This window comes from Neovison vison, chromosome 3, assembly GCF_020171115.1.
Source record: "Neovison vison isolate M4711 chromosome 3, ASM_NN_V1, whole genome shotgun sequence".
NCBI lineage: Eukaryota > Metazoa > Chordata > Mammalia > Carnivora > Mustelidae > Neogale > Neogale vison.
The window spans coordinates 202,098,003-202,122,913 of NC_058093.1; the positions used below are offsets into that span (position 1 = coordinate 202,098,003).

The 24,911-nt window shown below is 56.8% G+C and overlaps 1 protein-coding gene across 6 annotated transcripts in view; it reads right to left on the minus strand.

The window, feature by feature from the left end:
• RIMBP2 (RIMS binding protein 2) overlaps positions 1 to 24,911 on the minus strand; it is a 93,790-nt gene that overhangs the window by 54,126 nt on the left and 14,753 nt on the right. For all 6 annotated transcript variants that reach the window (XM_044243543.1, XM_044243548.1, XM_044243547.1 and 3 more), the window contains exons 4-5: positions 12,298 to 12,402; positions 4,368 to 4,418 (exon numbers count right to left, since the gene is read on the minus strand). In XM_044243543.1, the coding sequence (XP_044099478.1) occupies positions 4,368 to 4,418; positions 12,298 to 12,402 (156 nt within the window). The remainder of the gene's footprint in view (positions 1 to 4,367; positions 4,419 to 12,297; positions 12,403 to 24,911) is intronic.

A 24,911-nucleotide genomic window follows, 5' to 3' on the forward strand; every position in this document is an offset into this window, starting at 1 on the left:
AAGTTGCACGGTCTTGTGAGGATTCTAGGGGGTGGGGGGGTTGGGACAATGCCACGGGCCAACCACCTTTTGGCTTCACTCCCCCGGCCCCGGGAGACTGCGCTTCCTGCTTCTCCTGCCGTGAGGTGGCACTGGCCCCGGTGAGTGGAGTGACCCAGCAGAGCAGGCAGGAGCTGACCCTGCTGCGGTCGCCGGGAAACCACACGCGCCAGTCGGCACAGTCACAAGGTGCAGGCGGCCTGTACCCCACAACGTCCCCGTGCCGTCCCCGGGTCCTGTCCCCACATTGCCCCGTCCACCCCATGTTGTCCCCACGTCCTCCCCACGTCCTCCCCGAGTCACCACTCGGAGGTGAGTTCTCTGGGGCCGTCCCTGAGCAGCAGCAGATGTTGCCGACCAGAAGCGACCTTCATATGCCTGGTGTGAGGCTGGGACCTGACCCTCAGCTTACGAATGCACCTGACAACCGGGTTCGTCTCTGATGGGACCAGGCGTGTGTCCTCCTGCATGTGCACCTTTACCCACACGTACACTCACTGGCTGCGTGGTCATCTGTGTCCTGACACCAGCCCCGCAGGGCGACCTCCCACCCTTAAGCTCAGCAACACGGAGACCATTTTAGGGACCATGCCAATGTTTTCGTTTCAGTTTCCTCTAAAATCAGAAACAAACGTATAATATTGACTCAGCGTGGGCTACATTCCTCTTTACTCCCACGCAGGTGGAGATAAAATATAATTTTTAATACTTTTATGGAGGAAGGGATGGGACTCAGAAGCAAATGGACACAGGGCCCAGGAAGGTCCCAACGCTGCCCAGATGCTGGGCCCCCTCCAGAGGACCCCATGTCTTCCTGGGTCAGGGGGCACGCTGTCTGCTCTTCCCACTTTCCCTAAAGGAGACCCAGGATGAAAGAAGCCTACACAGGTCCCTTCCCGGCTGTGACGAGCGTCTGGCATCGCGGGCAGTTTGAAGCCTCATCTGGAGCTGACGGCCAGTAAGCTGGGGGCCACAGGGGGAGGTGCTGGGAAGGCGCCCCAAAGAAAGCACAAAGCAGCCAGAATGTACACGCAAAGCACACAGCATGGACAGCGGCGGGAATGAGCTGATCCCACACACAGGCCCTGCTCCCCTGCACACCTTCATTTCTGCACCTCGGACAGTGCTGCCCACTGGCCCTCCTGCCCTCGGGACCTGGCTCTGCTCTGGCAAACTGTGCATTCCGGGGCGGCTGACTCAGGGTCTGTGCCTGATTTCCAGTCTGGGAAGAGGGTGATGATGGTAGCGACCTCGCTGGGGGGGGGGGGTCTACGGATTAACCCCGACACACATGTCCAGTGCCCAGTGGACAGTGATCACGTGGCCTGCGCCTCTGCCGGGGAGGGCAATGCTTTTGAGTCTCGCCACCACCACCATGTGAAGTCACAGCTCAATGCCTGCTGCGGGTCTGCGGGTGGGAGAGCTGACCCCACGTCCCGGGGAGGCCGGGGTCCAGGGAAGCCGGCTGCAGTGCAGCACCAAGCTCCTGGCATCGGGAGTCCAGACCTTGCTTCTCACCAGCTTGCCTTGGGCAAGTCCCTGAACTGTGCCTCTGTTTCCCTTGGGTATCATGAAGATTAAGTGACATGCTATGCTTGCTGTGCCCTACAAGTCCCTACATGTGCCCTAACTAACGCCTGGCACAAAGGGAGGGTTCAGGGAGCCCTAGGTCACAGTCATTGGAGTGTCATTACCATTATTAATTTTAAGATGTTCTCTTGCTTCTTTGTCTTCAAATTACCCCTCCATAAAGTGCCGGAGACACTCATTCCCTAACAGTTCCTCCTTTGCAGTTTGCAGAGGGCTCGGTCATGATTCTGGAAAAGCTCTGTTTTCAGTTAATGCCTGACGCCCACCTTGGTGAGGCCCCACAGCGAGCCCAGATGATTCTGCGGGCGCTGGGACTCTCTGCACGCGTCCTGACGGGGGATGGAGACCGCCCCCTCCTCCCGTCCCCAGACATTCTGGCCTCACACTCATCAGAAAACGGGGCTCAGGAGCACCCACAGCACTGGCTGGGCAAGGACAATGCCGGGAGGGGTTCTGCTGCCCCGTGCTTGCGGAGACAACCCCCCACTAGTCCTGTGTGTGCGTCTCGCCGGGCAAGGTGGTGGCTGTTCTGAGCAGAGCCCCTGACTGAGGGGGACGCACACCCCCTCCAGGAACAGGAACACGTTCCCGCAAAGCCCATGGCGTGCCGCAGGTGTCCCTCAACACGTCCGGTGAAGGTGAGGTGCGGGGGTGTGGAGGTTCAGGTCACTAAGACGCTGAGCCATGGCTCGGCCAAGACGCAGGGCACAGGCTCGGCCCCCACGCCCTCCGTCCCCATATTAGCCTCATGACACGAAGCAATGCTTCCCTGACAATGGCTTTCTCAGAACTGTCCAGGGAGGGGCGGCTGGGTCCCCCCAGGTTTCTGGGTCCCCCCCGACTTTGTGACTCTGCGGGGTGGGCAGGACCCAAGAACCGGCATCTCCAGCAAGCTCCCAGCAAGGCCGATGCTGCTGGTCTGGAAACCCCACTTTGAGAACCCTCCCTTCGGTGACTACACGATCAAACTCAGTTTTGCAAAACACTCAAAACCCCATCCAGAGGGAAAGCGCTGTTCCTCCTGTCTCATGGGCGTAGTGAGAAGGGCAGTGTCCTGTCCATGGGAAGGAAGGCTGCTGCCCTCACCTGCGGGAGGGGCCCCAGCCATGCACAGGGCAGACACAAACACAGCGAGCGGAGCATTCCGGGGCCAGGGCTGAACCCCGATGACCGAGAGACAAACGAGCTGCATGCTGGGCATGTGGCTGGCCCAAGGGCAGAAGGAGTCCCCCCCACCTGCCACCACCCCACTGCACCCCTCACAGTCATCGGGGTTCTGGGCTGTCCTCCCAGCCTGACCCTTATGGCCGTGGCAGGAAACAGGAGACCAGGATCGCTGGGCCTGCTCGAGCCTTGCCGGGACAGAGCTTGCGTTCCGGTGCCCAATGGCAGTGCCCCCCACCCCCAGGAGTCCCCAAGCACCCCGCAGCTGGAGGAAGCTCGGGCTGCCGGCTTCCCGGGGAGCTGAGCAGGCCCAGGGAGCTGTGGAAGCACCAAGCACAAGGGAGAGCACCGCCAAGCACAGCGGCACGGGGGAGGCCCGAGCCCTCCGGTACCTGCATGCCGTCCAGCGTGTTCTGCGGGAAGCGCAAAGCAAGGCACAACCACGGAAGACGTTGTGAAGAAGAAAAGACACGCACCCTCAGCACGTCTGCGCTGCATCTGCCCCCCAGAGCACATTCCGATGCCACCCCATGCCGGAACATGCACGGCCCCAGCCCCGGGCCAGGAGACCCCCGTGGGCAGCCTAGAGGGCGGCTAAGCGCAGGACGCACCCCGTCCGGGGGCCCCGGGCAGTGGAGACAAGGACGCACGCCTGCAGCCAGGAGGCGGTCTAAACGGACGTGGGGGGCGGTTCAGGTGGGGGTGGGGGGTGGATTTTCCAGGGACTAAGCATGGCCCCCGGGGGTCTGCTGCCATTCCCTCGGGTGCTAGAGCTCCCCCTGCCATTCGTCACACTCACCCCTCCAGATACTCATTAGCTAACAGACGCGCTCAAAAAATCAACTTTAATATATGGGATGGCAATGGCGGGACCTTTCCCTGCGGGAGGAATAGATGTTATAAGGCAACATAAGGGAACTAGGAGAGGCACACTCTGCTCTCCGTGGCCACCATGCCCCTGGGGACAAAGGACAGGGCCATCTTCCCCCTCTATCCGGGGACGGCGGCCCACACAGAGGCCACCCAGGGCCACCCCCACCTGTGTCTCTCTAATGAAGAGGTAGGAGCTGCCTGGCCTCTGTCCGGGGGGTTCACGGCAGGAGGAGCCATGGCCCTGCTCACTGGTGTCCCCCACTCGGACTCCGTGTCGTGCCCTTTCTCATTCTGCAAATGCCTCCCCCGGTACCAGCAGCCAAGCTCTTCCCCACTGTCAGTGCCATCCCTGAAAATGTCCCTGATAGTGTGCCATCCACAGTTCATCCGCTGGCAGGGTGCCCACAGGAGCGGTCCACCCATACCCACACTTTATCCTCCTCCCTGTCTTCCTCCTTGCGTGGTCCCAGAGCAGCCCACAGGGGACAGCGGGTCACGTGTGAGGCACCCAGCTCCGCGGCAGGCTGTGTGACTGTGGGGACGTGACTTCGCCTCTCTGTGCGGTCACTGTGCTGCCCGTGTAGGGGGTGGGTGAGCAGTCCTAGTGGCTGGTGCCCGCTGGCACTCAGGAGTGGCCCCCACATCACAGCTCTGACCTCGCCCACCCCCCAATGCCAGCAGGTCAGGGTTCCGGCACTTACCTCTAGCAGCCGTACGGCACCTTCATGTTCCTTCTTAGCTTCAACCTGAGCCTTGTTTATGATAGAAAGAAAAAACAGTCAATGTTTAAAGCAGAGAAAAGAGAAGAGACTCAGACAAATGTCTGAATTATCAGAGCGTGGGTTCCTGCCATCTATCTCCCCAAGGAGCACCCTGTTCCGAGGATCTAGACCAGTTCTCATTGCCCCCTGCCCTTTGGGCAAACACGGAACAAATGCCGCCGGCTGGGATGCTCTTTGTCAGAATGGGAAAGGACACCCTGATCTGCCAGTGACGGAACAGGTCAGTGGGAGGTTGCACTCCTCTAGAGAGAGGCGGTCACACACAGAAGGGGGCTGGACCCAGAAGGACAGGACAATCCTTCTGGAAGCCTCAGGGTGGGGTGGGAGGGCATCATATCCCCAGGTGCCCATAGCCACTTGGAAAACAAGACACCGTCATGCAGACATGACTTCCAAGCAGCTGAAGGTTCAGCGGCGATCTCCCCGGGCCCCAAGGCGAGCCCGAGATGGGGGTCCCTGAGCATCTGATGGGCTCTCAGCCAATCAGCCTGCGGTGGGGGGTGGCCCTCCTCCAATTCCCTGAAGCATAGCCCCTGCTCCACAAAGTAAGAAATGTCACCCGTTTCACCAAACCTGTCTCTCAGAAGGGCTGCTGCCTGAACCACACGGTGGCTTCGCACAAAACCAAAACAGTTATCATCCCTCATCGCAATGCCAGTGAGTAGTACCACAGCCTGCCTGCCTGCCTGGCATTTGTGGCCGCCTCTTCCAGGAAGAGCCCCCGTTGTGCTGGGGACCCAGCCCCCGTCCTGAGGGCATGAGAACAGCTCTAGACGCTCAGTGGTTGGCTTCTGGGTGGGTGTGCAGGCTGGCTACAGCTCTGCCCATGGATGCTGGGGAAGACGCAACAGATTCTTTGCCTACTTGACCCGAGCCCGAGTGGAGGACGGTATGGAGCATTGCAGCCTTTCTGCCACCATGAGGGATGAGGCTGGAGCAGCCAGAGGGCTCCCCTGGAAACCAAAAATGAAGCCAACGCAGAGGAGTGCAAAGGCAGAAGAGCACTGGATCCAGCCGCATCTGAAGCCCCTCTCATTTGGGCGCACGACTCAAATTCCCTTTTGCTGTTCACTGTCCCTTGAAACCGAGCATCCTAATGAACGCAATCGTCAGCTGCTGGAGAACATGCCACCTCCCGTTTTCAAGTTGGAGGCGCTGAAGTTTCTGTGAGAGCCTGAGCCTGAATCCTAAGCCAGGAAGGAAAGATATCCCACATGGCCACTCAGACGTCCCCTTGCACTGGTTTTAGTGGTTTCACAGACGTTCCCAGAGACGCCAAGGAGCAGGTTTAGGGGGAGGTTTATCTCCAACACTACAGGCCACCTGTGTCTGACAATTTCGAGCACTCGGGAAGGATTCCCATATTCGACTGAGATTTACATGTAGAATCCTCAGATCTAGAGGAACATGTCTCTGGGGGCCGGGACAGGGAGTAGGGCTGGGCAAAGAAGCCAGTGATCGTTATCCTTGCAGCCTCCCCGGAGGAGGGAGGGCCCGGCACCCCCAGCACGGCCAATGCTGGCGGGCGGCCTGAGATCCCGGCTCCCCTCACCCCTACGCATCCCCTGGACACAGATCTTCATAGAAGACTTCGAGACCCGGGAAAGTGATGGAACACCAGATTCATCACGCTGTTCCTGAATTCAGCGCAACCTTCAAGTGCTTAAAATCATTCCTTTCAAAGCTGAAACGAGAGCGATGATAAATAACAAAATGGGGAGGAGGGGACGAACAGCCATCCGCAGGATGCACAGGGATTATATAAATAACCTCAGCACTGAGCCACTTGAGTCAAAGATAGTTTCCAACTGGCAGGATAAAAAAACAACAAAAAAAAAAAAACCCAAAGTGAGCTGTGAAAACCCCGCCAAGTTCGCAGTAATAACTTGGCTTCCGGCTTCCAGAGAGGATCGGGAGCTGGTTTTCATAGGCTACTTGCTAGCCAGGCCATTTGGGCAGTCAGAATAGATTGTTAAAACTAACAGTTGGAATCGGCAGCTCCAAATTCTCACAGCACTGAAGCAGCAGCTTACGCGAGGCTCATCTGGGGTCCACAGTCAACCTGTGGGGAAGCTCTGACCTTCCCACAGGACACAGGGACACGTGAAGGACCCGCAGCTGTCAGGGGCACAGGGCCAGCTGTCAGAGGAAGGGGGCTGTCGTCTGGGGAACTGAGGGTCCAAGATGGTGGGCTGACACAGGTGGTGGTTTCTGGGGAGGCACAGAGGTCCAGACATTCTGGGCTCAGCCTCAAGGTCTGGACACTTGGCTGGGATGGCCTGCGTACCTAATGCGCGGTCTCCTTGGCGACTGGCAGAGGAGGGGGTGGCATGGATGCTGTGAGCGTGCAGCAGGGTGAGGGCACCATAGCAATCTGCAGAAAAGGGTGGGCAGTCCTGGAACCGGGCTGGGGCCCCAAGGAGCCTCCCATCAGCACTAAGAGGAAGTGTTGACTGGACACTAGTCCCGCAGCTGTGCCCAGCAGGAGCACGGGGGTCAGTCCGTGACCCCCTGCCACCCACACACGACAGCAAGATCCCGAACAGCCATCCTTGAAGTACAGGCAAAGCGCCGATTGCGACTCATGTAGCAGGATTGGCTCCTCTTACTGCCCACGTCCGTGACAGCCCCAACCCCGAAAGCCACCCCCTCGCACGTGGGAGGAGTTCTGAGCCACAGCAAAAATCGGTCAGGTCTGCAGATGAATTATAAATTTGGAAAAACGCTTAGATGATCACCACGGCGACTGTAACTAGGCGAGGATGGAGCTTGTTCGGAAACAAAGTCTGAAGCTGGGGAGCTGCCGGGCTCTGGCCGCCGGTCGCCCAGAGAGGAGGGGCCCGGGGGTCTGGGCACCCACAGGCCATGGGAGGACGGAGCCATGGCTCAGTGACTCGTTCAACGGGCATTTACAAGTAGCACCTAGAATTCATCGCCGGGGACTGTGTCCAGCCATGGGTCCACCAGTGGCCGCTCCCCGCAACTCCTTCCTTGTCTGGGGATCTCGGACCCTTGTCATCAGCATTTGCTGAGCACCTGCTACGCGTCGGACCGTGATCTCGGGAGTGTAGACCCTACTCTCTGGAGAAAGACTGCAGGCAAATGGAGGAGCCAACGGCACCCCCTGCGGGCTGGTGTGCCAGAGGCCGCATGCGCAGGGAGAGGAGCCCATTCAAGGCCGGGAGGCAGGTCAGGGAGCTCAGCGCCAAACGCCAGCTCTGCCCTTTTTGGGGAACCAGTCACCCAGGCAAAGATCCAAGTGGGGGCAGATCTGGTGTGGTCAAGGTACAGAGGCCGCGTGGCAGGGGAGGGGGAGGCAGGGGGCCGAAGCCCCGAGTCGGCAAGCCAGCCTCCTGGACGCGGGCCCCAGCACTCTCTATGCTTGGAATAAACGTTCACGGTGTCCAGAGCCTCCCCCACCGGCCTCACTCACGCTGCCCAAAGAGCCCCTGGAAATCACCGACACAGGGGCTCCGTCAGTGCTGACCTGAGTGTTGAATGAAAGCAAGGATTCTGGACTGAGCTCTCGGCTGCCTGGTTTGTGTGGAGCAGATGTCCCACAGGACCGCGGGGGTCTGGTGGCCCGTCCATGGGACAGAGCCTGGCTTGGTTGCTTTTTGTATTTTTAGACTCTGCCTCTACTGGCTACCGGAACTACCGGTTGGCTGGATGGCCTCATTTTCCCTTGATTTCCATGAGAACAGCACTTGATTCTCCAAGCACCGTCCTGGCCAGAGGGATGAGTCTCAGAGAAGGTTTGGGTCCCGGGTCCTGACGGCGGATGCACGAAGCCTGCGCCCCCTGAGGGCGGCCAGAGGTGAGGCCAAAGCCTGCAGGGCCCATCAGGCACTGCCTATATTTTGAGAAAAAGTAAACCCCTGCCTTACTTCACACCTATGGTGCATCAAGAGAAAGGGACACGGCAGGCCCCAGAAGGCAGAGATCCAACAAAGCACAGACGGGTGTAAAGAGACTTCCCAAGACGCAGGTGAAGGGGACCCCAGGCCCAGCTCTGTACCGTCAGGGGCAACCGGTGTGGGTAGAGAGGGCCGGGGCTCCAGGCGGGAGTCTCGGGGAAAGTGGAGGTCAAGCCTCCCCAGATGGGGCCATCCGGAGAGGGTTTTGCTGCTCTGCCAGAGTCTGGGAATAGGAAGTGATGGGGACACAGAGAAAAAGGAGACAAACAGAAAGAGGCAGTAACTCCAGGGAATAGGTGTGAAGCAGGTATGGCTGAGGACGGGGTTCAACTTGGACCTCATGCTGAGGCGTCGCGTGGAAGGCTAGAGAAAATAAGAGGGTTCATAATCCAGTCTGGAGAGCCCAGTGCGGCAAGGCCGTACCCAAACGGTGTTTAGACCCACAGGACCTGACAAGGTCATCACAGGAGCCAGCGGTGACACGGAGATGGGGCTTGTAGACCGAGTCTTGGTGAACACCCATGAGGCTTACGGGGGACGATCTGCGTGGAAAGAAATCAGTGGAGAGCGAGGCTTCCTGGAGGCCTCAGACATAGAGAGACTGACCACCTGAAACTGCACTCTGGGTCAGAGAGGACGAGAACAGAGGACCAGCCCTTGGCACAATGTCCACGCACAGGTGACAGCAAGAGCCACCTCACTGGCAAGATGAGGGCAGGAGTCCCCAGTGGAGGGGTGTCGAGAAAGCCTGGGAGCTGAAGCCAGAGAGAACGGGCAGGTCTCAAACACAACCACACTGCTGTCTCATGGGGCCCAGCTCTGGACCTTGGAGAGCTCTGGTACTTTTATTGTGGTAGGGGGACAAGGGCAAGACTTCGGTCAACCCTGGAGCCTTAGATAGGAGCATCCTGGCCCAGGGGCTTCGTGCAAACCCAGGTCGTTCTGCTCACCAGCTGAATGGCATTTAGCTGTGGAGTTACCTTCCTCCATTCAGAAACAGGAGGAAGATAGGACCCACTGCGTAAGGTTGTAACAGACTTGAAGTGAAAGAGTTCACGTCAAAAATAGTTCCCGGCACCCAGCAAGCTCCTGGCTTCTTTTTAAGTTTAGTAAATATGCCATTTGTTCCTCCTTCACCCTTCCTGACTCCTGCGGCCTATAACCCTGCAACCTCTGGGCCCTAATACCCCCTCCCCCACGCTGCCCCAGCCCGTCCACAGGTCTGCGCAGTCCTGATATGTTTATGTGCAAAGAAAATGCCCCCATCCGCTCTCTTTTTTGCAGAAAATGGAAACACAGGACGATGGGTCTCCTGAGAGCATCGCTGTGTCCACTAGTGTCCCTCCATCTAGGACCAAAGACTTTCCTCACATCCTGCGCACCTGCTGCTGGGCGTCCACACATCCAGGGTCACACCAGCTTGGTGATGTTTCCATTCAACCCAGATCCACAGCCACGATGTGGGTCAGCCTGGACGTGCCCCTTCCCGCGTGCCTCCACCCCTGGGCCTCTCACCATAGCTCCTGAGCACACAGCTCCCTCTCCTAATCCATCCTGGGGTGTGTCTTCATCTCCCCTCTGCAGCCGCTGCCCCAGGCTGAGACCCCAGGCTTTGTGGCAGCGGGTAAGGGGCCTTCCTGCCCCTCCACAGATCAGTCCCCAGCGCGAGGGTCAAAGGATGCTCACCAGACCCTGCTACACCCGCTTCAGCCCCCAATGGCTTCCGGTTCCCTTGGAACAAGATGGAGCTCCTTCCCACAGCCCGCAGAGTGCCTGGGGCTCAGCACCACCCTCCTTGGGATGCACCCCCTGCCCATTGGGCATGACCTGTGTCCCTCCAAGGGCCCCTTTCCCCAAGTACTGGGGACCTGAGCCCTTAAATGACCTGCCACTAACCTAAGTTTGCCCTGTATAGAGTCCTGCAATCATGAACCCGTCACTTCATTCTCTCCCTTCTTCCCTGCACACTGCATTCTGCATGACCTCTGGAGGGGGCTCTCTCTCCCTCGGTGCCGGCATAAGCCATCTCCCCCGCCACTGGGCCCCCCTTCCAGAACAACCCAAAGACACTGACACACAGCGGACACCCAACATTTGTTGAATGAATGAATGATCTCATCAGCGAGGGCAGCATGCTGGCCCTCCATGGTGGAAATCAAACGGAAAATAACAATCCTGGAAAAATCGCCAATCTCATTCTGCTCAAGGATCCACCATCCTCTTGGAAGGCTTTGTTCAAAAATTGGAGCTCTAAGAAATTACCACCTTGGCACCCTGGTTTTGCACTGGTTCCTCCTCCTCAGCTCCTGCCCCCGGTGAAGCATCAGGGTGTCTGAGATATAGGCCACAATGAACACTAGGAAGGGATGAAGGAAACCGGACGAGGCACAGAGGAGGCTGAATGACAGCATTGGCTCTGGTGCACCTTCCTGCCATGGGATGCTTCGTAAGTGAAACTCCAGGCTCCCAGAGAACACGCTGCTGGCAGTCACCCATCTGTCGCCCCCTTGGCACGGAATCTGTGTTTTCCATGGGCTTCCTATCTGGGTGGTGCCCAGCCAGGGCTTCCAGGGCACAGGAAGCGGGAGCAGGTGCCGGGCGGCCATGTCTGGGCACGGCACAGCAGGCAGAAAAGAGCCGTATCTCTCCGCCTGGGCCCCAGCAAGCAATACCCTTTCTGGATAGCATCTAACAAAAGGCTGCTTCTCTATTCCGGCAGGTAATCAGGCTGGATGGCCCCACCAGCGGAAGCTCAGTGACAGCCACCCTTGACACGTGGTCTCAATAAACAATCAGAGAAGCAGCCTGGCAAATTCTCTACCTGCTGCAAAACTGGCTCCCAAACTCCGAGGACAGAGACCACCCCAGCAGACTCCCATCACCAGTCAGGTGGGGACACGGCCCTGGGTCCTTTGTTACGAGATCAGAGGCCTGGAGAGGCGGTGGAGTGGGTGGAGGGCCGCCCAGACTGGGGAGGAGCTGCTCGCTGCCCATCTGCTGGCCGGTCTCAGGAGCACCCCCATGGACAGTCATGTTCCTGCAGTCCAGGCCAGAAAGTCTCTGGCTGGTGGGGCCCCCTGCCCTCTGGGGAGGAGGGGCTCCGGGTAGGATCAGGGTTTTTGGAAGGAAAGGAGAACCACACCTGGGACCCCAAGTCCCCCATGGAGAGACACAGGAGAGGACCACAGCTGATGACAAAGATGGGTCCAGGGGCCATGCTCTTAGCCCCCCAGCACCACCACGGGTGCCACAGGGATGGCCCCCCTAAGCTTCTCAATCCTTCTCTCTATTTTCCCTCCTTCTTCCTTGTTTCTTAGTCTCTGCTTCTCTTTCTTCTTTGTGTTCCTTCCCTCTCTCTCATGCTGAAAATATTGCCCCGAGACTTGATTTGTTCGCTTAACAGCACATCATGGAAATCTCCCCAGTTCAGCAGATACAAAACCATAATTATTCTTTTGAATGACCACAGTTTATACCCCCAGCCTCGGCGGGCGTCCAATTCAACCCCGTTCCTCTCCCTCCTTCCACCAGTACTGAAAACAAACAAACAAACAAACAAACAAAAAAACCCAAAGAACAAAGAAAACAAAACTCAAGTCGTGTCAAACCAGTTCCTGTGGTGCTTCTGGGCATCTTTTCTGGAAGGGAAGATTGCAGAATAAGACACACATGTGTGCTTAATTGTAAACGACGCTGGTAGGGCTGAAGCCACTCACAGCGGGCAGTGGCCCCCAGAGCATACTTTCCACACGAGCCCGCCGGCATCGCACAGGGGAGCGTCCGGTGTTCGCAGTGGAGCTTGGGACACGGTGGCTCAGGGGAGCTGGGTAGCACTAGGTAGCACAGACTCGGGGAAAATGGGGAGACGCAGGTGCACAACTCCCGCCCCCCTTGCCCTCCACACCCCTGCCCCAAGCACACCCACGGCTCACCTTCTGCAGAAGGTCGATCTCCTGCTGTTTGGCGTGGAGGACAGCCAGCGCCTGCTCATGCTCCAGTTCCAGCTGCTGCCGCCGTTCTGCAGCCTCTCGCATGTGCTGCGGGGGACAGGGCAGGGTCAGCGCAGGAGCCAGAAGACCTGCGAAGGGGGCCCGAGGGCTACTCTGGCTTTCCCTGAAGTCAGGACCCACCCCTTGGGGAACCGGTGCCAACACGCCTTCCACCTCGAACTGCCTGGTCATTTCCATGCCCTGAGCATTAAGCAGAACCAAAGGTCATCATGCAAAGGCGAGCCCTCGCTCCTGCCTATTCCCTCAGCCTCGTGCAAGCTAAGGCCACAGGTTACGGATCCTGGGCTACCTAGCGGGGAGTGCTCCAAGCCCTTTAGGACGATTTACGTCCCACCACCCTCTCATTCATCTAGGAGGCAGGCACACTAATGGGGGAAACTGAGGCACAGGGAGGTTCTCCTGGCTCATCACACAGCTGGTGAAGGGCCGCCCCATATTCGAGTCAGGCTAGAGGGAGCCTCCGAACCTCAGGCTTCGGTGCCATCTTCTGGCGCCCCGCTGCGGACCTTCGCAACCATTCCCTGCAGGTGCTGGCGGAGACCGCACAGATACCGCGGATGGATAGTGGAGACGCGCCTCTGGCGTTTCGGGACAATACAGGGCCCAGCGCGACATTTAAGAGCCACACCGCACAGGTTCAAATCCCAGCGCTGAACCTGGGCCGGTGACAACCTCTCTCGGGGCTTCACCTTCTCCCCGCGATCAATTATTCATTAGCATCACTAGCCATTTATAAATTGTTAATTAACAGCACACTACGTAACCGTTGGTGATTGCTAATTATGAATAGACACCTGCTCTGCGCAGGTGTTCTGAATGTCTCACGATGCGGGGTGGTATCTCGCATCTAGGAAGATTGGTGTCCCCTTTCACTCTGAGCTGAAGGAGCCCCATGCCTGTCACGTCACAGCGCCCTCAGGCTGCTTCAGCGCGTGCGCGGAGGAGGAGGAGCCTGCGGGAGACAAGCCTCCTTGAGGGAGGAGGAGCCTGCAGGTGGGGGAACCAGTGGTGGGAGGAGCCTGCGCAGGGAAGGAGCCTGCACGGGAGGAGGAAGAGCCTGTAGGAGAGGAGCCTGTGGGGGAGGAGGAGCCTGTACAGGGGAGGAGCCTATGCGGGGAAGGAGGAGCCTGCACCAGGGAGGAGGCGCCTGCACAGAGGAGGAGGAGCTTGCACTGGGGAGGAGGAGCCTGCGCAGGGGAGAAGCCTTGTGGGAGGAGGATCCTGTGGGGGAGGAGGATCCTGTGGGAGAGAAGTTTGCACGGGGGAGGAGCCTGTGGGGGAGGAGGAATCTGTGCAGGGGAGGAGTCTGTGTGGAAGGAGGAGCTTGGACTGGGGAGAAGGAGCCTGTGTAGGGGAGGAGCCTTGTGGGAGGGGGAGGAGCTCTCATGGGGAGGAGCTTGGGTGGGGGAGGAGGAGCCTGCGCAGGAGGAGGAGCCTGCAGAGCTAGCAGAGCGGCTTCCTTCAGGACCACCAGCGGCACTGGTAAGACCATGGTGAAGAAGAGGCTGCACTCCCTACAGGGCCCCCACCAATGCGCGCACCACCTCGTCTGACGCCGGCAACTGGATGCTGCGGTCACCGCTGGCCGTGGGCAAGGGCCCAGGAGCAGCCGAACCACTTGCTAGAGGCCACACAGCACAGAAACCTCTCCCCGGGCGGCCATCAGCCAAGCCAGGGTCCGCCTGCTCGCTGACCCTTCCTGGCCTGAGGCCCCCTACCAAGCGCCTCCTCCACCGTGAAACTCCGCTGCGGGCCGATCCGCGGTGTCGGGCTCCGGGCGCCAGCCTGGTTTCCACAAACAATTATGCAGCTGCCTAATTACACTATTGTTCCGGCTAATTCCTGGGCTTCTGTTTATTTTGGAAGCGGGCACTGCCGAATGCAGCCCGGGTACTCTTCATTTAGCTTCGGGAAGGAAGTTATTAGTGGAAGGAGGAAACCATTTTCCTTACAAGGATTCATTAGCAACACGGATGGAACTCGGAGGCGGTCCAAGCGCGCCGCCACAGGCTTCGCGGCTGCGGGGACATCACTGGGCAGTGGGCTCTCCGTGGATTCCTGACGGGTCAGACGGATGGGAAGCACTGGCTTCGAAATTTCAGGGTCACTGTGGAGTGGTTGCCAGAATGCCCACGTGTGTACAAATACATGCCCCTTGTGGGAAGAGATGGTTGCGGCTGTGGTGCCCCAGCAGGGAGGCCAGATACACAGGAGCTCTGATCACTCGGGTCCCATCACCCTCTCCATCCCAGCAGCTTCCCCTGCACCTACTGCCCTGCTCAGCGACCCCGCTCCAGAGGCGTCTCCACTGGCCACATCCACACCCTCGCTTCCCACTCTGCTGTCTGGCTTCCCCATCAATCGGCTGACACCCCCTGCCTGACACCTCCCAGGAGGACCGAGGAGCAAGGGGCCATCCAGCCCACGGCCACCCCTTGCTCCGGGGACCCATCCCTTGACAGGTACATGCTCCTGCCCAGGAGCCCGACACCGGCCCAGCTCCCGTCCTTCCCCCACAGCTCCCTGCCTCCTACAGGGCCTCTAGACTGGGGGTGGCTGCTGCTCTGCTTGTACTCCTTCCCAGGCGGATATCCCACATCGCGACTGTAGCTGCCATTTATAAACTAGCGCTCAGGAATGAAACCCTCGTCTCTTCGCTTGTAGCCAACTGCCCACTCAACCTCTCCACGTGAAGGGACAGGAGGAATCTTAAATTTAGCCTGTCCAAAATGGAGTTCTGGACTTTCTCTCCCAAACCACTTCCTCCCCAGTCTGCCCATCTCAGCAATGACACCATCATTCACGTAGTTTCACCTCAGTACCGCTGCCCCTTCCTGCTCAATGTCCAGAGTTTGCAAAATGCTTCCATGTGCCCCGCCATCTTCCACATCAGCCTCCGCCAGGCCAGCTACCAACCCCTCTGCCCTGGGCCATAACTACATACACAGGTGGTCTTCCTGGCCCCACCAGGTCCCCCCAGCAGAGCCGCGAGGCACTCTCCAGGGCAGAAGTCACCCCCATGGCTTTACGTGTCTGCCCAACTGGGTAGGGACGTCCAGGAAGCTGGGGAAGCATTATTTCTGGGTACATCTGGGAGGCATTTCCAAAAGACAATGGCATCTGCATGGGTAGGAGAGGAAAGGAGACACCTTCCCCTACATGGGTGGGTTTCATCCACTCCATTGAGAACCCGAAGGACAAAACGGTGGCTAAAGGGCCTATTCACTCTGCCTAAACTGAGACACATCCATCCTCTCCTGCCCTCAGAAGCTTGTGTTCCTGGTTCTCAGGGTTTCAGACTCAGGTCAGGACTTACAATCAGCCCCCAAATCACAGTCCTCCAGACTCGGACAGAATTGTGGACGGCAGATCAAGACCTTAGCTGAGATTGAGTTGGACATTTTACCAAACAAGCCACCCAGGTGCCCTGAAGAGAGACTGTTCCTGATGGCATCATCTGAGCACCTTGATTCAGCCATGCCTCAAGTCCAACCTCTCATACACCCCAATTTGTCAACCATGATGACTTCCTTCTTTTTTTTCTTCAAACTATTTGATATAGGTTTCTATGAACTTTATCCCAAATTGTCTAAACTAAAATATTTTTCAACAGCATTTATGGCTGCCACAAAATGTAATTCCATAATGTCTCATATTATGCACTAAAATTTCATGACTTTTTATTCTTGCTTCTCAAAATAAAGAGACAGCTGGTGGATCATGACAGCTTTGGGGCTGTTTCAATTCCTTGTTTGGGGTAAGAAACAGCCAGAAAGCCAAAGGAGCTGCCCAAAAGTAACTGACACCTTCTCAGCAGCAGAAAGAGTTTAAACTGGAGGTCAGGGAGGCAGGGGCGGGGTGGGGACAGGATGTTCGGTTTACCACGAGAGTCATCACATCAGTGGGTGTCAGCAGGCCTGGTAGATAACCAGCTGCCATGTCTCTCCACCTATCAGGTGAAGAAGTCCTAAGCTCAAAGTCATTGGCAGGATATTACCTTAGCCACTGGGTACCCATTGTGTATGGAGCTGGAGACCCAGGTATCCAGCAACAGAACCAGCAAGGGGGTGTCCCTGGAACTCCAGGCAGATGGCCAGTTCAGAGGACAGGGAACTTCCACCCCAGGAAGGAGCCAGGAGATGAGCTCAGGGATCAGGTAGAAGGAAGGGGAGTGATGTGGGAAACCACATTCCACCACAGGAGTTCCCAATCCCACATGTGGGGCTGCAGCAACTCAGCCCCCCTCAGTGCTTAGTATAGATCATACCCCATGTCCTTCTTGTCTCTCTGTAAGCAGGTTGCTGGCATGGTCTTCCCAGCCCCACACATCAGCAGCCTCCCAGTCACCTAAGCACAAGTTCTGGAAGGAGTGTTATGCTAAGTACTTCATACACACAACCCACTGAATCTCTGCAACAACCTCGGGGGCAGGCAATATATTGACTCCTGTTTATAGAGAAGGAAACTGAGGCCCAGAGAGGTTAAGTAACCTGCCCAAGGTTGCCCAGCGAGGAAATGATGAAGCAAGGACTTGAACTCAGGGAACCCAGCTCCCTGACCTGGGCGCACATCTCTTCACTCTGTCATCTCCCTGCTCGGTGGGATGTTTCCCCAGGGATCCTTCCCATGCGTGTGACATGTGCTGACATGCCACAGGCCTCCCAGGACAGGATCAGTGTGAGACCTTTTCATGCAGGGTCTTCGAAGCCCTCGGGCTGTGAGACATGCTCCGTCCTTGGCCACAAGGCAAGGTGCGGGTCGTGTGGCCAGGGCAACAGAGAGCAGCCTGCATTTCTCCTGGGAGGTAGTTCACATCATGGTTCCTAGGATTTCCTGTAGTCGTCCTGATTCCGGCTGTCCCATGGAGCGCTAGGACCCACGTGTTCTCACAGAGAGACCGAAAACCCCTGGCTTTCACAAAACACAAAACCCCACCAAATTCCTAATAGTCGGCTTCGCTTCCCTTTATATATAGCTTCCCAGTTCCAAGGGCATGTGCCCCATTCCACAGGAATGTTTCACGTCCAAGAAGTACTGAGGTTTATGCACCGTGGCAAGAGATGCTTGTCTGAAACTCTCAGCACGCGGCAGGAGTTATTTTTAAAGCGGCGACATTTATAGCCGGCTGTTGACATCAGCACCGGTATTCTGGTGGCCTCAAGATGCCACTGCCGCGGAATGCTCGGACACTAGACAGAGGGCACACACAGGGAGCAAACTGGACTGTCTCCGCGATGTTAGATCAAAGGGGTCTGTGTCTTCCACTTCGGATCCTGCCCTGTGTGAGCAAAGAAATGAAGGAGAAAATAATCTCCCTTAATAGGATTTACCCGAGACACATTTGATGCCTTATGCGTGGGCTCTTGTATGCACTGTGGTAACAGCAAGGCCTCTCTGCGCACGATTTCCCTCCACGAAACATCTGGTGGAAGGAACCCCAGCACTGACTGAGCTCACGTCTTCAGACACAAGCTGTTTGTTTGTCTTCTGTGTCCTGTGACTTCCTGTTCCATCTATGCAAGCCAGATTCATTCATAACGGGAATTAGCATGCAAACAGAGCCGTGTGCATTCTGGTAGGGGAAACATAACTCTGCCAGAGTGTCTTAGCGGGGAGCCCCTTTGACAAAACTGGGAGCTTCCCTGACTCCCCATTTGCCCTTAGTGGATGGGCCCTCTAGTGGAGGCGGAGATGCAGGGACAGGGACACTCAGTTGGTGCGGTCAGTCAGAACCCTTCTGGAGTGGGTGGGCCGCGTCGGCAGCAGGGTGGACAGTACAGTCAGCTCACAGGACAGTCCTGCCCTTCCTGAGCCCCAGCATGCTAATCTGTCAAACAGAGGAAGAAGCCTGCCTTCCCAAGGTTGTTGCAAGGACCAGATGAAACATTAGATTCAAGGTGACCTGCCCAGAGTCATGTTTAATGAAATTCTTGGTGAGCTCCCAGTGTGCCATCTTATTATCTGTTTTCCATGTTTTCTTCCTTTTCATTGTTCTAGCTCTCCTTCCCTGCCTATTCTGGATTGCCTGAGTGGTTTTTAGCATTTCCTTTTCATGTATCTACTGAGTGTTGGGCTATAAATTTTTATCTAATTTTTAGTGGTTGCCCCCAGGGATCTCAGTATACACATTTAAATAATCTACTCAGAATTGTAATTTTCCTCTCCAAGTGGAATGTAGAAACATGAGCATAGCTTGGTATCTTTACTTTCCCTCTTTGTATAGTAGTTATGGATATGATTACATCTATATACACTGAAAACCATGAAGATCCTCTCAGTGATGAGAGTCTTGACTTACAAACAGATGAGCCCTGGGGAGGTGACCTATGGGAGGTTTGGGGGATGAGTAGGAGTTGCTTCGAAGCGGGATGGACAGGGGATTCTATGCAGAGGGGATCGTGTGTGCAAAGGTCCTGTGGTAGTAAGGATCAAGGCAGGTGCCAGGGTGAAGGAAGGCTGGTGTGACTGGGGACATGAACGTGATGGCCACAACGAGAGGGAAAAGGATGGCATGTCTCTGGATACAACAGCTGGGTGGGTAGGGAAATGGGAAAGCAACAGACTCGGTTTCTTATTTCAGGGACTGTGGGCTTGGGCTGAAGCACTGTCTGCTTCCTGGACACGTGCTTTCATGTATCCAAACATCATTATGGAACACTTATTCTGTGCCAGATGCTTGGATGCTTGCAATAGAATAATGAACAAGAAAAAGGATTATTTTTGCTCTCGTGAAGCTTACATTCTTCGGGGGTGGGGAGGCAGGAATGCAGGAAGTAAGCCAGCTATCCAGCAAGTGAATGAGAGTTTCAGGGATTGATAAAGGATGGTGGCGAGGCAGGGGGGCGTACAACGGGAGAAGGATGTAGTAGAGACTCTACTCGAGCTGGCGAGGGAGATGACATTTGGCTGAGACCCCTGTGATGACAAGGGGTCAGTGGAGGATAGTTTTGGGGAGAGCTCAGTGAGCCAGGAGGCGACTTTGGGTGGGTATCTGTGGTGCAGGGGTGCACAGGAGGGGGTCGTAAGAGGTGCAGGAAAGGGGTAGATCCGGAGCAGTGGATGCAGTCCCCTGCAGAACCATGCACCCCCAGAACGACAGGCTGAAGCCCTCCCTCAGGTACACATTTTGGCCCCTAGGTGTGACCCCGACTCTTCTGTCAACGATCGCGGGGTGATCTAAAGTCTACCTGCGGCCATGTCTGCCGTCAAGGAGAACGCCATGTGCGATGAGCAGGGCACATCCTGGGGCTTCATGGGTCTGCGTGGACTACTGGAAGGGAGGCCCCGCAGGAGCGTGTGCAGGCGCCACATGGGAACATGCAGGGCTGGGACCCAGCCAGGCCGTCTGGGTGCAGCGTGCACGGGCACCTGCTCCCCTCTCCATGCCCACCCTCCTGGGTGTTTCTTAACCTGATGGAGGGGCTCCACATCCCACCGCTGTTTTGATTTTCATTTTCCTGACGACCGTGATGCTGAATACCTAACCCGCCAGGCAGGTCGGGTTTCTGACAGGCTGGCTCAGCACCTGGCAGAGAACAGGGACTCCACAGCCCTGCCCCAGGGAGACAGTTGCCAACCGCCCGGCTCAGGGGCTGAGGGGCTGAGTCTCAGAAGGGGACCCAGTTCCACCTCCTGACTAATGCAGAACAGGACACATGCGTGTGTCCCACTGCGCCCACCAATGACTATGGGTGCTCAGCCTCTTGCAAAGCCTCTCCCTGCAGAGCTGAAGACAGCCAGGGAAGCCTTCAGAGCAGCCGCTTTCCTGTTTCTGGCTGGTATCTGAACACGGAGATCACGCTCTCGTCGCTTGGATCAGCCCCATCAAAGGTTTTGCCGGAGACGGAGCCCTCCCCTTTATTCTCATGTTGCAGAAACCCCTGGAGGGTGTTATTGGAGCCTGAGTATCAGAACATAGAAAACCAGCCACAAACATTAATTACAGCGGAGGATGGTTGCAGGCGGGCTGGGCTCGTGGGCTCAGGGCTGAATCTCCCCGAGCAGGTACCAGGAAAAGGAGGGCGTGGGGAAGGAGCTGCCAATAAAGGAAGATTAATTGTTACTGTGAGAGTCACTTACTAATCCCAAATAAGCAGTGATTCATTAACAGAAAATAAGCCTTAGATTATCTACATTTAAAAGGACTAATCTGTTGACGATGAGAACAGAACCTAGACCTGAACGTTTTTCCCCCTTTTAGTTTAAATCAGAAAATATAATGCACTAAGTTTAATTGAGAACGTTTCTGTGTACCTGGGTCCGACCTCCAGACTGACACAGCCTCCCTTGTAACCTGCCGCTGGCCTCGCTCATGTCGGACGAAGAGCACTCGGGAAACTCAAATAACAGCATGTTCCTGACCAAGCCGTGCCACACCCAGCCCCACTCCGCAGTCTTGCTAGAGACTGGTGCGGGCTAGAGACTAGAGGCGACCAGGTGCGGGCCTCACTCCATCCCATCTGCAGGGCCCTCCTTCCAGGAACCATCACACTCACAGGCTCTGAGCGGACACGAATGTGGGGGGACACTGCTCACCCCACCACGGCCATCCAGCAGCTTCCCTCCTAGGCTGTGGCCCCATTCCCAGAAGCTGCCCCCAGGCCACGAGGGATGTGACCACACCTGCTGGGCCCTGTCTGCTTCGTGGCTCCATCAGCCATGCCCAGGCTGAGCTCTTTGGGGTGGGCCACTCTCCCCTGCCGGCCCTCTTGTCCAGTTCTCAACTACAGACGGACACTGTTCCATCTAACAAACAACCCTGCGTTCTGGGCCCCGAGCAAGAAGGCAGAGAAGAAAGAGCAAGCTGTGCCTGGCAGAACAAGTCCTGGGCAGCAGGCGGTCCATGTGGAAAGCACTCAGGCCTCCTTGCACAATCTTTGAGTCTGAGATGCTGGAGGACAAGACTGTCCAGCTAGCTCCAGGTCAGATACCTGCGCCAGGACCGCTGGGCACCACAGCCGGGCCACGCACATGGCGGGAACCGTGAGTGCACCAGCACTTTCTCCTCGTGGAGACACTCCATCTGTCTGTGCCAGACGGAGATGGTCCCTTGCGTATTTGCAGAGCACCTACACGCCCCAGACAGGCGACCCTCCCCGACAAGTATCCTTGACTGCAGGCCCCCACCTGCACGGTGCTCCCCGTGACACAGAGTGCGTCGGCAACGGCAGACCTCCTGCTGGCTTGCCCTTCATTCACTCGATTACTAACCTACTGCATTGGCGGATATGTGCCGAGTGCCCACTATATGCCAGATTTTGTCCTAGACGCCAGAACATTCTGTCTTCGGGAGGTTACCTTCGGTAGGGAAAACAACACATGAGTGAACAAAACAAACAGGATGGGTGTATTTGAAGAGAATGGAATTGGGCACAGTGGTGGGGACGGGCAGGACGGTGGCTCCTCTAGATGAGAGGGTCAGGAGATGTAGTACAAAGGAAGTGACACAAGACCAAGACAGAGACAAACAGCATTCCAAACTGTAAGTGCAAAGGCCCTGGGGTGGAAACAGGTGTATGTTCCAGAAAGAGAAGGCCAGCATGGCCGGGCACAGGGTGAATGGGGTCAGGGTGGGGGACGATATGGGGTCCTGTGGTAAGAATTCAGATTTTAATCTCTGCAATAAGCAGTGATTGCTAGGGGTAAGCAGCAATTTTGTGTTCTTTTACCAACGTGGCTGTGGCCGCAGTGCGGCGAACGGCGTCTGGGGGATGACTCGGGTAGGGCATACTGGAAGGCCTCTGTAAAGCTGAGCAGCTGTAGTGAGCAGGTTGCTAGGAAGTGACTAGTTCCACAGGCAGACTTAGAGGAGTATCCTATGCCCATCATTCAACCGTGTTTACTACATGGTTTCTCTATGCTTGTGTGAGCACTGGGCATATATGGACATGCAGAGAAGATATGGAACCTGCCCCATGGCATGCACTGTCTCCTGGAGGGTGACTGGGACAAAAGCAATCAGACACGAGGCACAGCAAGTGCAAAGGCCCTGGGCTGGAGGGAGCATAGCCATGGGAAGTGCTGGAAGGTGTCCAGCCGGGCTCAGCCTGCAAGCCTGACCCTTCCTGGTCTCTGTCCTCCTGACTTCATCTGCTTCCTGTTTCTGTAGCTCTGGCCCCTCATGTTCCTCAGACATGCCAGGCACCCACCCCTGTCTCAGCCTTTGTGCCTGCTCTGCACACTCTCTCCTTCCCTGCACCCAGGTCCCCGCCCAGATGTCCCACCATCTGCGAGGCCATCCCTGAGCACTGCACACAGAGAAGAACCTGCATCTTTTCCCCTTACACTTGTCACCACCTGACACATGTGGTAATTTGCTAACTTGGTGCGAATAAGGCTGTGGACTTAGGTCACTTTGGTCCAGTGCCTGGAGAGTCTGACACATGTTAGGTGCTCATTAAATACACTGGATATACAGGGTTCCCTTAGATGTGGGCTTTGCTGGTCTCTCTCCAGGCCAAGGCAGCAGCTCTGGAAGGGTCCAAGGTGCCGGAAACCCGCGTCCTCCAATCAGCCTTCAGGCCCCACTCTTCTGGCTGCTCAGGCGCCCAGTCCCCTGATATGGCGGGAAGACCTCCGCAGGAACCGTGTGCCGGTGGACTCGTGATTTACATAACGTGTTACAGACCATCGGAGGCAAGCCGCACAGCATCCTGAGCTAGACTGAATTCTCGGTGATATTTGGAAACAAAAGCCAATGAATGACTGTGACCGGTAGACTCATTATCGGTGGGGACTGACCTGAAATGCATGCTGCACAGCGTGCGGCTGTGGTCACCCCTCATTTGCATAAAATGGGCGTGCTGCGTCTGCAGAGCGTTGTGTCCCCTCTGCCCCCCCCTTCACTCGGGGGCTCGGACAACGGCGTCAGCTACGCAGTGATATAATTTAGTCAGCTGTGACTGCCAGACCGCCAAGTGACCAGACGTTGTGACTGCATCTGACCATCACCCTTGACCCTGAATGAATCCCTTCCACTTCACGCCTCATCTGTAACGGAACGGAGCCACCTTCTTGATGATTATTAGTGGGATGGTCTCCAAAACGAGGACAGAGGCTCCTTCTGCACAGAGCATCTCGTGGTCACAGTGCACCCCACCTCCAGCTAGGTGATCCTGACCCCTGACCCCACAGAGCCGATGTTCTGAATCGCAGCGGAACTCATAGCCTGGCCTTCGGTGTCACCCTCGTCACCACACTGGTCACTGGTTCCACGCCCCACATCCAGGCCTCAGCACACTGTGTTGACTCCCCGCTGGAAGCAACGCCCACCTCTCGCTCTCCCCTGAAACCCCCGTGGAAGCCACCCTCACCTGTGTCCGGAGTGTGGCCCCTCGTGGGTCCCCCTGCTCCTCATGCCAGTCTTGGTGTGCCCCGGTGTGACCTTCACAAACAGGAAGCATGCCCACACTCCCGCAGCACCGGCCGCAAGCTGACCACACCATGTGCCCCAACTCTGAGTCCCTGCCTGAGTTGGAGCTAGGGAGGACCCCACTGCTCCTGCAGCCTGCCGGAGGACAGAGCAATGAGGAACAAAGCCAGTCCCCCTGACAAAGCCATCAGATGCCAGCCCACAGCCAGCTGGCTCCGGGACCCCTGGCCGGGCCCAGAGGAAGTGCTCAGCCACATCCAGCCAAGACAACAAGCTACACTAAGCTGGCCCACAGATTCCTGAGCAACGCGGGGGCTACTGGGCATGGGGATGGTTGTTATGCAGCAGTACTGTGATGATTCCTGACAGATACAGTGTGTAAGGACCCATAGAACACATTCTGCTTTGTCCTGTGAGGCTCTGCCCCAGCGAACCCCAGTCCAGGGCATTTCCACCTGATACCCCACCCCCACTGCCAGGTGGCTGCCCTGCTGGTCTTTGCACACTGCCTGCCTCAGGTACCGAGCCATCTGTGCTCCCCACTGCCTAGAGCACTGCTCCTCCGAGTACTGACAAGCCCCCCTCCATGCAGTGGGCATGTCTGGGAGAGTCCCTCCCCACAGAGACACTGCAGCCCTTCCTGTTCCTTCTCCCCATCTGTGTCCTTTCAGGGTCCCTAACATTCTGTCTCAGGCACGTCAGTTTTCGTCTTTGCTGACTTTCTCTGTGGGCGCCATGCTGCCAACTGCACTGTTCACTGGGCCTGGACCGGTAGCAGGAGGTCAGTGCTCAACCAACACCTGTGGCTGGACAGAGGGCCAAACTCTCCTACAACCAGCCACCTGGGGACTCGGGAACAGCAGTGTGTCTCGTCAGTGTAGATGTTGCTGAGACACACTCGAGTACGCCTGTGTCCCCGATGCGGACACCAGGGCTGTGGCCAGCACGCACGAGGCTGCCTGTGCCATGTCACAGCGTACAGATCCCAGTGTTCTGTGCGTTCCGCCATCTCTTGGTAATTTTAGATTCCACAGACAAGGAATGGGTCTGAGCATTACTTTTCCTGTTCTCTAATTCCCACCATGCAGAAGTTTTCTTAGGTTCTTGCAGTGCAATCCAGCTTTGGCGGTTTTCCTGTTTTCCTTGCTAACAGAGCAAGAAGGGG